The sequence below is a fragment of the Ambystoma mexicanum genome, chromosome 10 (assembly GCF_040938575.1).
Source record: "Ambystoma mexicanum isolate Mex_15411 chromosome 10, UKY_AmexF1_1, whole genome shotgun sequence".
Classification (NCBI taxonomy): domain Eukaryota; kingdom Metazoa; phylum Chordata; class Amphibia; order Caudata; family Ambystomatidae; genus Ambystoma; species Ambystoma mexicanum.
The window spans coordinates 452,140,647-452,155,636 of record NC_090932.1 but is presented as its reverse complement, the minus strand read 5'-3'; the positions used below and the strand labels follow the sequence as shown (position 1 = coordinate 452,155,636).

Below are 14,990 nucleotides of genomic sequence, written 5' to 3'. Positions count from 1 at the left end.
CAAAATAGCCATCTCGCACATCCACCGCTATTCTTGGAAGCTCGAAGTGAACATTTAAAGCCAGTAGCATTAAGTGGCGCTGAGGCTTTATGAAATAAAAAGCGACTGAATTAATTGTAAACGTCCTCAGGTCAGAGAGAAAAAAACACACTGAAATACGATCTCTTTGTGATATTGTTCTGAACATAAAATGTGATTAGATTTCGCCTGTATAAAAAATAAACAATGCAAGTGAAATATTGTAATAGCGAGACTACTTAAGGCCTCCCAAAAAGATGGAATGTAACATCGGTTTACCTCCACTGGGAACTGAGGGCACATTTAATGTAAAGGCAAGTAATTGACCTCCTTACTGTGGTCATGCTTATGCTTGACAGGTTACAGAAGATATTTTCACGATATTACCGTTTGCCAAAAACCTCCTCCCATGCTAGCATTGTATTGATGGGACAGGATCTGTGAAAGCTTGCTCATTCTACTGCAGATTAAACTATTGATTGGGATCAGAGGAGCAATGGCAGCTGCCTGCTTGTGGATGACCACCAACAGGGGAAGGGATGAACCCACCTATTGAGATCCATAAACCACTAGCATCTAAACTTCGAGGTGTTCAATGTCTATGAAATAACATGTTCATTCTTCAAAAAGCAGGCCCCTAAAGGCAATCTCAAGCTAGGACAATTTGAGAAGTCCTACAAAATGAATGCATGCCTGATCTGAGGATGGGGTCTGTTATTCGGAATATGGCTGTGTGTTTGTGCGTGTGGAGCAACGATAATCTATTGTGGGAAGTGCACAAATCTTACTGGTGCCTCGTGGTACTCAACTTAGACAACACCTATTTTGTAGCAACAGCTTCACTGTGCGGACTGTCCCTTACCATGTATTCCTGTAATATGCTCTACCAAGAAATGCATATAATTAAAATGTTGTAATGCAAAAATGTTTGCTGTAATCTAAACATAATGTTTTGTTATCAAGTACCATTCAAGAGTCTAGAATAGTAAATCTACACTTTACGAGAATCAATGAAGGGTCCTGTTAATGCCCATACGAATGTGTGTGTACCAATGAGTGATACACGCTATGTGGTTTATTGTATGTGAGGATTGGCACGTATGTGTATATGCGCATTATTGCACAATTACTTATTTGCACAGTGCGACAATTAAGCATTTGACCGATAGTCAGGTACCATGCAATTTATTATGCGCATCTTTGCACAATTACTAATATTCACAGAAGCAGATATTTGCACCTTTAATTGCAATTTTGCACTACTGCTGATTTGCACAGTTCATTGAACATAGATGTCTCGGGTCCAAGATGGGAACTCATGTGGTTGTTTTAGTCGGATTATTTGCACTATGCATTTTATTCTCGACATTTGACACTTGTGTTTGCCTTATTTTATGGGATAAACACCTTATGTGTCATACACATGGCATTGGGTAGAATATTGGATTTAACCTAACGAAGTCCAGCACCAGCGTGCCGGTTTCCAGAGCGGTTGCAATAGCACTTCACCAGCTTATGGACATTAGAGTTGGACTAACCACATTATATTGGGTTACACGCTGTGTTTATATTGCCTCATTCGATTGTTGGTTTTAATCAATCACATTACCCACAATTCATTTAATTTTTATTTTTATTGTTACAGACACAAGTGTCATAAGTGACTATCTTGCAGACTATAAATGCAATATGGGATACCTATTAGTATTTTGATACACAACTATGTCTATGGAATATTATGTAACAGTATGACATGTTATGGTATACAAGGACAAGATGGCCGTGTTATTTTTGAGTGAACCACAGAGTTGCCAATGCGAGATTGTATAATAGAATAGTCAAACTGAAAGCCCTTTAAATGCATTTTCAAACCTGAGCTCTGAAAGTGTGTGAACAAGCGCTCAGTTGAGCGCGAAATGCGTCACGTTTTGTGGTTCTGTTGTTCTTTTATTGCCTAGGGCATCAATGTTATGTCTACAATAAAGCCAATTTTAACATTTGTAAACATTGGCATTTCGAGCATTTTATTCTTGATGGTGAGGCGGAGGGCGACCTGTGCACGTTGCTGTGCATTTGTTTCTTATATAGGGGCTCATAGGCAAAAACGATTAGGCAAGAGAATAATATCAAGTGACAGCAGGATATGCCTGATCTTGAATTTAAATTGCCACGATCACAAAAACATGAACACTGCACAAGGCCCTAGTCAGGCTAAATTTAGAACGTGGCTTTCAGCTTGATGAGTTGCATAGGAAATAGGATATAAGCAAGTTGTGCACATTTCGAAGGTGGTCAAATAAATCAATCAGCGAGGGTGTGGATGCGGAATATGAAGAAAGACTCAAACCTTGGAGTGCTTATTTTCCACAGAGAAAAGGAGGGCGAGACAGGGTTTCAATTATCCTAAGTAAGTGATCTCCACTGCCTCTTTTCTCACAAGCAACCTTCATAGCATCTTCTGTGAATGTGTGCCACCCTGAACACAATACAGCGGCCATCAGTCATCAGCCACATCCACATGCACACCCATGCATCACTTTTTGGTGCTTTGCAAGTTACGCAAGGGTGTGGGGATTTATGCATCATTGTGCCACAATGAGTTTCTCCATCCAGGATTTGTTTGGTTTCCTGTTTGCTTCCAGGATGTTGGGCTCGGCCAGCCTTTGACCCACTCCTGCCTTGCCCTGTTCTGTTTCTTGATCTTGACCAGGTTTATAACTTCGGCTGTCAATGGGCATTGCATTTTCGAATGGGTTTTGTGCTCCTTCTGGTCCTGTATTTTGCCCTTGGGTAGGCTTTTGGGCTGCACTCAGAACTTCCCTGTCCTTTGGAACTACTGTTCTGTCCATTGCGTTGGAAGCTTAAACTATGGGTGACTCTGCTTGGGTTGGACGTGATCCTTTGTCTTTCTTTGCAACTACAATTTTGCGAGTAGATAGGACCAGAATAATAACACATTCTACTTACTGTCCTCAGTGTTGTGCAGGCTACCTGGGTCCCGCTTCGCACTGCTGACATGTATTAGGGCTATTGTTTCTGCTTACAACTCTTGCTGTCCTAGTTTTGTTACTCGAAAGAAAGCCTCTGGGTTCTGTTACACCTCCACCTGCTCCCGGAGTTTCAGTTCAGACTTAATCGAGCCTAGAGGTTTGGGGGAGGATGATTCGATTTTCCTTATTGTGGGATTCCGTATTCCTGATACGGAACACATTTTTTGAAGTATGAACAGCAGTTATATTCAATGGGCTCCAGGTTTCCTCCCCAAATGTTTTTTAAGACATGTTGGACGGGCTCCCATCTAGACATGAACTTGGTGGCCATTTTGCTTGTGGTGACAGTCTAAAATGACGCCAGGATGATTCTCTTCTACATATCGAGGGACGGGAAATATTGTTCTTCTCTTCGTACAACGCTACACAATCGTCAAGGTTGTAACACATCACAATTTACGTGCAGGTCGCTAGAGAGAGGGAGGAGGACTAATGAAGCCAATGTTCCTTGTTCTTTTTCTAAGTAAACTGTATAATCCTGCATCCATCGCATGAAAGCCAGTTCTGATGATTTTCAATGGTTTCAAAGGAGATGCATATGGTTATTTCACATTTGTATATGTAGTCTCAGTCTTTTGGATGCAGACATTCATAGCACCCACTGTGCTGACAACCTAGCCAGCCTCCACTGTGAACACTTCCCTTTAGTTCCCCATTACTTGCATCCATGCCCAATCTCCATTCCCCTGGGTGTCTAACAACCCATCTCAAATAACTCATCTACCTGCCATTACAGCCGACTGGGTATGCTCAATCGCTTTCCCACTAAGTCAATATTCTTTACTTCTAAGAGTTATGCCTCCACTTTCTCTCTTCTCCTTTTCCTGGAGGTCGACCATCCCAGTCCTCAGCAACCGCCACATGATAGATCACTGTGCAACCTTATCTATGTTGCTTTTTACCTACCTGTAACTTCATACTTGATGTAGAGCCCCGTACCACAAGGTGAGGCTTTCCAAATTGTGCACCATTACCTATGTTGCTTTTTGCATACCTTTATCTGCATACTTGATGTAGCCCCCCCACACCATGAGGTGAAGCTTTCCAACATGTGCACCTTTACCAATGTTACTTACCTACCTGTAGCTGCATACTTGACGTTGCCCTCGTACCAGGAGGTGAGGCTTTGCCAGTCTGTGTACACACCAATGCTGTCTGTAACCCCTATACGTATCCTTGCACTTCAATAAAGTACTATGCACTTCCTGTAACTAGCACCTAGATGCCACTGGGGTTTGTGTGCAAAAATAAACGCAAAAATAAATAAATAAATATCCACGCTCCCTGCAATTTGCTTCCTTTGTCATAACTAGCCTTGCCTGATCTCATTCAACCCGCCAAACCATGTTCATGTGGACCTCACCTGGGCCCCGTGCAACAATCGCAGCAGAGACATTTATGGTGTACCATGGGTGAGACACCATGCCATGTCACCTCTTCTTCTGTGTCATGTGGAGTAGTAGTGGATTCGAGGTGCAGCGGGAGTGCATCAGAGCAAAGTGACACTGAAGCAATACTCACATATATACAAGTTCATCGTTCTGTGGATTTAACATCCATTGTGTACATGAATGGAACGGGTTATCTTACACAAGTAAGTTATTCCCTACACATAAAAAATACATACTTTGGGACATGGGCGGTAAGTGCGTTAAAAATCAGCCCACTCCTGTCATAGAAGCATGTGTGATGAGGGAGGTGGGATGGCACCTAGTTCCAGAGGTTGGCTTAACTTCAGTAAAGGACCTGTGAGAAACCTTTGCAAGTGAAAGCAGAGCTTTGGAACTGTTGAATTGTAGTGGCATCAACTTCGCCCAGATTTCAAGTTCATTCCACATATGCACTACTGACCCAGGTCCAATTTTGCAAACAGGCCAAAGATGAAAGGCCCCCAGCACGGTGCCAATCATTTGAGCCAACGAGTTTCTAGTTTACTTTATTTCTTTATGAATTTCAATATATTATTGAGAATACATGGTTCACTATAAGAGGGCTAGGAAAGAGGCGTTTGCTCATTTAGGGGTCGACATGGTGCCATTAAAAATTGTACAAGATGGTAAAATGTGCTCATCTGTGAAGCTGCTGTAAACACCTTGGGTGTCTTTGCGTGCACACACGTGGAAGGCCTTTTGAGTTGGTGAAATGTGCTCTTCCTAAGCGATTACTGGATCTCCTACAGCATGGTAAGGTGCAGGTGCATTTCCTTATCAAGGCCAGAAACTCATCTTTGTGTGTTGCTACTTATATGCTGTCATAATCACATTAAGGCGGTTCCATGTGTTTATATCCCTCCAAAAATATCGCCATACAAGAATATTGCCATATTTTTGCAGCAATATTAAGCCATGGAACCTGCGGGGGAAACCCCCACAACCCGCATAATGTTTTTAATGGAGTGGAGGACAACCCCGCAACCCCCAGTCCCAATGACCCCATAAATGATCCCCACTAATTATATCGCCTATGGCCTTACCCCACGACCATATATATGGCGATATTAATGGTGGGGATAATATTACCTGATACCATTAAGGCAATACCTATTAACCATTGACAACCTAATTCCCAAATGCAAACCTGGCCCCCCACAGGGAGGGGCTTTGCATTACTTAAGGAAAAAAGAAAGAGATAAACATATTGGAATGGGAGGGACTAGAGGCATCATTTAAACACCAGCTTTCGAGAAAATGCACCACATCAGGTTTGGTTCAAGTCTAACATTGTGCAGAGGTCTATGTAGGCAGGACCCCTCGGTCTGACTGGCATGGCCCGCAGACAATCCTAGCAGAAGATAGTTCTGCCTGCAGCATGACGGCAAGAGGGCAATAAAAGGAGAGTCACCAAGCACTGAGCACAGTGGCCACCGGGCATGGGACTGCTAGTACGGACATTGGATGCAGGCCTTTCCCAGCAGGCACCGCAGGTAGGGTCATTGTTCCACGGGCCTGGGCCACATCCTACAGCAGGCCTCAATATCTGCACTCACCACGGGCCATTGGCAAGTGACAAATTAGTCTTGAGAGTAAGAAATGGTGTGCTATTTGCATGTAATGGGTGCAAGGGGCGAGTGACTCTGTATGCCTGCCTAGCAGCTTGAAATGGCATTCATTTTCTGTGCCCAAGGCACAACGGTACATCAACGATTACATTATATCAATATATTTTTTTTTTCTTTGACACCACTTTTTGGCATTTGGTGCGCTGCTGAGTGGATTTTTACCGAACCAAGTGAAGTTTTCCAGTCGGTCCAGACGCCATCTACGAATCTAATTTTGTTGCAACTCTGTGTAGCATTTTTTGTGCTACGTGACTGTAAAGATTTCCTATGGGAGTTCGAATGGATTTTTTTGTGACACCCATATCGCACACTCTTCCTTTACCAAAGATATAGGCCTGCCACAATAGACCTTTTAATGCAAACTTGAACTTAAGCATAACCAGAGGCTTTGTCGCCACCTCCATGATACACAGAGACAACAATGGCCTTGCCAACTCTTTGAAGTAACCATGCTCACAGGAAACTTTGTAGCGTTTCCTAACTCATTTACAAATCAGTGCTGGTCATCTCCCTCGTTGCCATGCAACCTCAATAATTGCAAAAATGACCCGCCTACAGTTTGTGATACCAAAGTTTAGCCCCAACCCCGCTAAAAGACCTTCGGCTTCATCTGGTATTCCAGAACTGTGGTCTGCAACCTTTGGCTCCATAGTTTTGTTGGACTACAGCTCCTATCAGCCCTAGCCAGCATAGTCAATTGTGAGGGAACTTGAGCGTCCTAATCCAAAACCTCTGGCCGGCAGCAGGAGGAAGACCACTTTCCTAGCGAGAAACTGGACCTCTGCCTACCCCGGAAAAAGTTATTTGGAATGATCCTGTGCAGACCAACACAAGAAAAGAAACTTGTATTGACATAACTACACCTGCTGCTTATTTGAAGATCACCAGACATTAACACAAAGTTGTCGCCAGTATGATCTATTCTTTCAAATACACAAACAAAACTACACAAACAAAACTATGGCGTTAAAGTGCTTGGTTGAAAACGTGTCCTTGGTGAATGAAAGCAATGCATGTACCTAAATCACATATTCTGGATCTCTATGGTTCATTTATAGGCCTAAGCTATCAAGGGTGTCAGCTCCTTAATATGACACCCGGGGGGGAATACCAGCAGAAAAATAGAATCACCTTTAAAGAACATGTAACCTGTGACGTGTTAGCGTACCTGTGGAAGTGGTGCTAGATCAGCATGTTTACTGACTTTCCAGTGCCCAAGCATACGTCTGTAGGTAGGGCACAAATGCACTTGGTCGGTATATTGGCTATCACTAGAGTTGGTACAGCACCCATCTACTCCAGTGCATGACATTGGCCACCACTGTCAGGGTTTCTCATTCTGCAAATAGTCCCATCTGAGTACTTTGATAGGAGAAGGATTTTGAGACCAATTCTCCTTGATCTCTTGTATAATATATCTGACTGTCCACAAATGTCCTGCAAACTGCCTGCATATTGCTCTGTAAATCCTGCCGGGCACACCCCCTTGCCTATGAACTGCACTTTTCCCATTCCAAAACTCTCTTCAGGTCCTGCTCCTACGCTACATCATGCAAGGTATTCTTTTGTTTGTTATTGTTTCATCATCTTCGCAGGAATTAGGGGTTGCAATCAAGCCCTTACTCAAATGTTATGGTTGAGGATGGGTGTGCTGGGAACCGGCTTGGGAACTCCATCAGAGCTTTCATTTGTAAAATACAATCGCTATTAATGGTTATCCAGGAAAAACATGCTTTTTGGGCGTTTGATTTTAGCATTAACATAGAAAACTTCAAAGACATGTAAAAAAAAAAGTTGCCCACAATGGAACACCTGTTTTTAACACATCAATGTAGTTGCAGGCGAGAGAGGGAAGACTCAACTATTCATTGGTGTGATTGCATTGACTCCTCTGCCTCATTATTCCATAGTCCTTCGTCTGTTTCCAGTAAGACAAATATTTTATGCCAAACATGACCTCTGGCTTTTAGTACCGAGCATGTATTACTAGACGTCTGGCTGGCATGTGGTGCAGAAGAGGATATTACATTTTTGACGGCAGCGTTCCTTCCTCCACGCCTGCCAGTTGGGTGCCAGTTTGGACATTCGGCTGGCATTTGAGAGCTCTGCCACAGATAATCATTTGGAAACACAGATGAGTTGCCTTTGACTGTGACGTGTGAGGTCTAATTATGTTTCGCACAGCCCGGACCGGAAACACAAGCTCACTTGCTTGAAGACATTTCCGGAGGCCTTCATACCAAGGTGCCAGCCAATCGCTAGCCTTTATACAGGAGTTAACCCCTTAAGGGCTAAGGGTGTGTATGTTCATCCTGAATTCCCATAAGAAATCATTGTAGGCTCCGCCCACTGCCCCACTCAATGGAGGGGAAAGAGAAGGCACTGTTTGCCCTTGCACAGAATAGAATACATGTGGGTAACTGGAATGGCACTAGGAAACGCAGGCCTACAACCTAGGAATCGATCCCCAGGAGCCGATTCGGCGGCTGCTACATTACAGGCTCGGATTCTGCGATCCACTGCAGATTCCCTGAGAAAAACTGGGCCTTTGCTCTGGAAAGATGGTGCATACTAATGATCGGAACATCATTTCTGGAATACAAAACATTACAAACAGGTTTTCAGTGCCCACTTGCTCCTGCCAATGTGCGGAACATTCCTGACATTGTATCTCCGGTCCCTGCAGAGCTATATTTAAATCTGTCAGCATCTGCCTGCAAATAGCCGGCCCTAGTGGCATCAGAGGCGGAGCCGGGATTATCTAGCAAGTGGGGCCTGAAACTAATGTAGTAGGGTTCACCGCAGTGACATTAACATCTGCAAATGCCCATATAGCGCTGCTCAGTGGGCATGTACATATTTTGGGTGGGCCACGACCGGTCAGGCCCTACTCTTTCTACACCTATGGGTGGCATGCAACAGGTCTGACGGACAGAGAGGCGAAACGCACATCTTTCTGTGGCCCTATTTCCACACGGATTGGAAAAATGCACAATTTAGCCGATTAGGTCTGCCGCTCTTCTCACCTGTGCCTGCTGAAAAGATTTAATCCTTTTCTTGAATCGCGAAGGAAGCACAAAATCGCATCCACGTGCCAGGAAGGCGAGCTCCCCCCGCAGGTCCGGGTCCAACCGCAGAGAGGCCTCCTTGATCATCATCTTGCAGAGGCAAGTCAAGTTGTTAGCAGTGGTCCCTTGTACAGAAATGTCCCCCTGATGGGGATGAGTGGCCCGAAACCTCTGCAGGCTCCGCCAAAGGCCGGGGAGTGGTGTTCGCTACTCAGGCTTGGCTCTGCCTTTTCTCTTGTCGATTTAGAGCGTCCTCGTGCTCATTATCATTGATGCGCAGGAAGTTTCCCCTCATGGTCACACTTTCTCGCGTGGAAGCGCGCCGTGTGCCAGCAGCAGACGGGCATCTTATCGCTCAATCTCCCGGTACTGGGGCCTGGCCGCACTCCCTCCTCTCGTGAGGAACCGAGCAACGCCGCCTCCCAGCAGCTGGCCCCTCTCGACGCCTGCCGGTGGCAGTCCCCGTAGAAGCATGACCCGCGGCGGGCTCTGTGACAGACAGTGTGTCCTGGGCTACCCCGCAGGGAGGGGTGCCCGGGGCACTCTGGGAAAGGCAGCACCCACCGCCGCTACAAGCGCCACTAAAGTTAGGCACTGCTACCGATGCTGCTAAATATATCCCCTTTCCCTGACAGTGTTTACTCTATGATCCGAGGCCGCATAAACGCGCGAGGCAAAACCTGTGCAGACCAGCAGCAGCAGCTGTGACCCGGGGAGAGGCGCTGAGGACGAAATCTCTGCACCCCCGCGCCCGCAGCCGCCCTCTTCATCATCCACGCACATATCAACGCACATGGATTGAGAGCATTTGCCAACTTGCGGTTCACAAATACACGTTTTCCCAATTGTAACCTATAAATTGAAGAAACAAAACCATGGCATCATGGCTGGCCCCCGCCTTCCAAAGCCCACCGTGCCCCGGGTTCAAATGACATAGGAATGAACGCCATGACAACCCCATGCAGCAGCTGGCCTGCTTCTCAGTTCACACATTTCACAACGCTGCTGCCGCAACGTTTATTTGTGCAAGCACAATACTTGTGAGTTTTCTCACATGTTTGGGCTGTTAAGTTATGTGGATACAGATCCTGCTTTGCAGTTGTGTTAACTCTAGGTAGGAAATCAGGACACAAGGGACGAAGTCTTTACCTGCAAGGGCATGCGTGTTCCAAGCGGCTGCTGTGGGTTTTTCCTTTGCTAACTCTAAACGTTTCATTCAGAACAAAGCATCTTTCTCCTGTGCAGAAATTCTCCAATGCCAGACGGTTCTCCATTCTGCCAGGCTACGCTTTAACAGGTTCTATTAAGTTGTCCCTAAAACGGCTTATTTCTACGCGTTATTACTATGTGTTTATGCACCTGCGGCTGAGAAACCTGTTTGTATGGTATATCAAATAACATGCGTAACATGTAACTTCAACACGCAACACTCAACTTCAGATTATAATAGTATGCTCAAAATTCAAAGACTGGCATTAAGAAAAACAGCTCCTGCTGGGGAGCAGACAAAGCTAACTGGCATGTGTTGATACGCATTCTATGTGGATGCAGCCATTTACCGGCCCGCTCCCTTTAGTTGGCTCAGATATTTCTTAGGCCCTTGATGTCTGAGTCAAAACACAACTCTTTGCAAAATATCAAGTTCTTAAACCAAGATTTGATGGATTGACAAAACAGGGGACTTCCATCCAATCTCTACTCTCCTCTTGGGCAAAATCATAGCGAGGACTAGAAAGTGAGAAGCACCTTTGGATCATGATCTATGCATCACCATTATACATATGTGTATTGACAAGCACACATACCGTCCACTAATTAGGGACTTCTCTTCACGCACGCACTTATCAGCTGGATACTTTAAGCCTCAGACATCGCCAAAAGTATATATACACCCCAAATCAGCTTTCTGCATTGGAAATTATGGGCACTGCCCACCCCTTTATAAATAAAGGTGTATCATGCTGCAGGCCCCATATGCCCTGGTCAGGCACTTCTAGCGTGCCGCCTAATGTAGGGGGAGCCAGCAACCTCTGTAATCACCGGGCATGTCATGTGCCACATTTAAGCATGGCAGCCTTATCTCTCCATCCGCTCCAAGCAGCGGGTAGTAAAAGAGGATTACGTTTTTAAACTTCATCTATGCCAGTGATACCAATCTCTTGCATTTCACAAGACTGAGCCTAGCACTGGGTTGTGAGCAGATGAATTTGGGGAGTCAGGACAAATCATTATGGGGTTTACCGAATTCTATTGTAGCTGTGGAACATATTCGGTATACCCTCGAAAAAAGACATGCAAAGACTTTGGGCCTCCTTACACGTTTGGCAGTATTTTGCTGGCAAATCCAACGAAATGCCATCAAATGAAAACTACCATTACCGCCACTGGGTCTTGCGGATTTACCGTGGGATTACAAGTGGTGAAAGGCAATGTAAGTCCTCATTTTTTGAGTACATGGGGATTTCAGCAGAATTACTGCTGGCGGTAATTCTGCCGATTTGGTGCGTTTTTTGGTGTTTAAGTGGAGGTAACACCAAAGTTGTAGTACGGTGGTGCAGTAATTTGGCAGTAATGCATTGGTAAAAGAGTTACTACTGTAATTCAAGGAACAACTGCACCAGGCAAACAGACATAAAAAACAGGCTTTTGAACACCTAACCCACATCGAAAAATCTGGCCTCCTGTGACGATTAGTTGGAACATAGACTGTTGCCACTGCTAACGTTTCCTTCCCAGCCGCAAGAACCAATAGAAGAAGCCAAATACCTGAGTGGGCGTCCTAACATCAAAGCACTTCCAACTGGAGACAATGTTATGTATAATACACCATTCCACTGGACGCAGGCACGGCTAACCACACACAACAGTATACAGCAAGGACTACGACAAAAACATTTGATTGTGCTATTCACATACATTCTATGCCTACCGACACCTGACTATGCAGTAACACCTTGTAGAGAAGCGGGTGGACATGTTATCCCTATCTCCCGCCCCCTCACCTCCATCATACTGGAACAGCAGGAGAAAAGCCCTATGTGGGACACCAGGTATCATCCTAATACTGCAATGAGTGTATGAGAGACGATATGCACTCAGGCAACTGTATCGAATGTACCCTCACACTGAGAGGGTGGAAGGATGTCTGTACACACCATTGGACATCATAGAGCTATGCATCAAATCTGACAAGAGCAGAGGACATCATAGCGGAAAGATACTGAGATTTACTGAAACGATATGCAAATACTCAAAGAATAAAGATTTAACTGAAGTAACAAGAGAAACGTAATCGAATATGAAGAAATCATATATGCAAAGAAGATAAAGTAACCTGCTGTTTAATACATGTATATAGACAGAAACGCAAGATAGATGAAACATATAGAAGCTTGCTGCAGAGCAAAACATAACATGGCTAGTGCGTCCATGATGTAAAGATGGATGTCGGACTCGTATTAAAACCATTCAAGCTGCCTCGTAGACAGACCAGGGCTGCAGAGTCAGGAGATGCTGGAGAAACAGCTTTTTTGTGAGGAATCAAGAGGAGTCTATTGGCCTGGGATCAAGGATCCAACTTCAAGGAATAATTGCAAGGCACAAAGGGAGTCAAAAGGATAAGTCATGTATGTAAGACATTTCTCTTATATTAAGCGAAGGAGAAAACATCAGCAAGTGTTGAGTATTAGACAATAAAAAATGCGGAAAACCCATGCAAGATGGAATGAGCAAGTCTCTAGAGGCCAAGAAGGGCAATGACACTCAATTCATTTGAATCAAATAGCAGTAAATAGAAGGTCGAGATGGACAAATTTGTGGTCTGGACAAATTTGTGGTCTCCCCACATGTGATTCGCAAGTTGAAAACAAGGCCTATTCATTGAGCCCAAACGAAGATAAAAGTGTGCCTACACTCCCTGGAATGTCCCAGAACAGAGAGCAGGCTTCGAGGTCAACTACAAAGGAGAAGTCTTGGCTTGGGGCCTGACTTATGAGAGACGTTGGACTAATTGGGAAAGTGGGGAGAAGTCTGACGTTGCTTGCGGCACCTGAGCTTCATTTTGATTAAGTGCTGCTAACGAGCCGAAAGTCCAAGTTTGGGAAAGCATGCCAACCAATCTCAGGGTCTATGTAGCAACATGCTATACAATGTTGCAAAGACCAACCTGCTGCCATTTCTCTGCTATAATCAGTATTATATGTATTTAGGGGTGGTTCAAGGCGTGCCCCCCAGAAAAGGGGTAGCCAATGAAGTGATTAACAATTATATATAGTATAGGTACATATATTCCTTTAACCAATCCCTCCCTTCAATAGATTTTATTTGCCACATACAATGACGTCATAGATGACGCATATTGAGGTATGAAAACTTTGTATAATAACATTGGGTGTGAATGCTTGAATTACTGCCTGCAATATGCCCTACTGTATTTTTATGCTGATAATAAAGTAGTACTTTGCCATATTCTTTGAGTGTGTCTAGTTATTTGGGTACGAGATCATTATTGGCAATTCCATCTAGCCCATGAGATGCTGCAAGGTGCTAGAGGACAAACTTTTGACAGCAGAATGTGGCGCAATCCTACGATAATTTTGGGCACGCTGAACACATAGCGAGTCACTAGCACTGGCGCCACCCCATTCCTCCCGGCACCCATCCACATGCCTGACTAAATGGGTTGCTTTTCTACCAGAGCCTGGCTAGCTCTGCTAAGCCTTTTTCGGCCAAATGCACACACGCATCATAATCATGTCCCAGGACCTTCAACACTCTGAACTTTGCTCCTCCAAGGGCGTTCCCACACACAGCGCATTGAAACTATAATAATGGTAAAATTGGCGTTATACAAATGACAAGTACAATACAATACAATTCCCACAGTTTTTTCCTGCACCGCCATACTTGCAATGAGGGCCTCTGTATATTACGAATGTACCATCTTGCTAGAGATGCTGCAAAGAGATGTTTCTACCCCTTGATTTTTGTATGTTATGAATTTATAATATTGCAAGAGATGCCGCAAAGAGACCACCCCTACCCCTTATCTACCATAACATGCATTACTTTGATCATGTAGTGGGATTGGAGTATATCTTAATTCCAAGGGAAAACCGACAACTCCAAAATACCTGCAGCATCTATATCATAATATGAGGGCACAAACCACAGCATTTCACCAACTGTATCCGCTAATGGAAGGAACCATGAGCATAGTTCCAATGTACCAAATGGTAACTGCAGTGCATTCCATGGACATGTGCGGCTCAATCCTGTACAGATCTCATCACACAACCAAATGCTGGATCCACGGCTTCACATAGTAGCATTTGTGAACTATTACGTAAACCTAGTGAACATACGTCCAACTCTGAAAGTAGAATCTTTGGCAGTATTCAGACATTTTACCTAATATTTTGTGTCAAAGTAACTTTATGTATATCTCATTAAAAAAGTAATAACCTAACAACCATTTTGCCTAAAGACAAACCCACCTAACAAGAAAAAGTGATATCATTAGGGGAAAAGGTTAATTGGCTTGTCAATGGGAAACAAGTAGAGTCAGGGAAACAGACAAAAAACAAAAAAGGGAACAGAGACAAGGAAATCAAACAACAAAGCAGTAGTTAAAATGTCAAGAAAAGGTGAGGGGAAAGAAGCAAACTAAAGACGGGACTGGGGTTCTCAATCGTAAAGAATAAGGGTAAAAAAATGAAAAAATGGGAATGCAACAGGCATCAAAAAGCAGAAACACAAATCTATGCTAGAAGAACTCAGCAAAGTTATTCACATACA

General features: G+C 44.2%; 1 protein-coding gene across 3 annotated transcripts in view; it reads right to left on the bottom strand.

Annotated features, from left to right (window-relative positions):
- PPP2R3A (protein phosphatase 2 regulatory subunit B''alpha) overlaps positions 1–14,990 on the bottom strand; it is a 564,984-nt gene that overhangs the window by 214,264 nt on the left and 335,730 nt on the right. Inside the window, exon 1 of one of the 3 annotated variants that reach the window (XM_069618016.1) lies at positions 9,153–9,697. The exons of the other annotated variants lie outside the window; for them this stretch is intronic. Within the exon in view, the coding sequence (XP_069474117.1) occupies positions 9,153–9,284 (132 nt within the window). The 5' untranslated portion in view covers positions 9,285–9,697. Of the gene's footprint in view, positions 1–9,152; positions 9,698–14,990 lie in introns of those variants that run through there. 3 annotated transcript variants of the gene reach the window in all.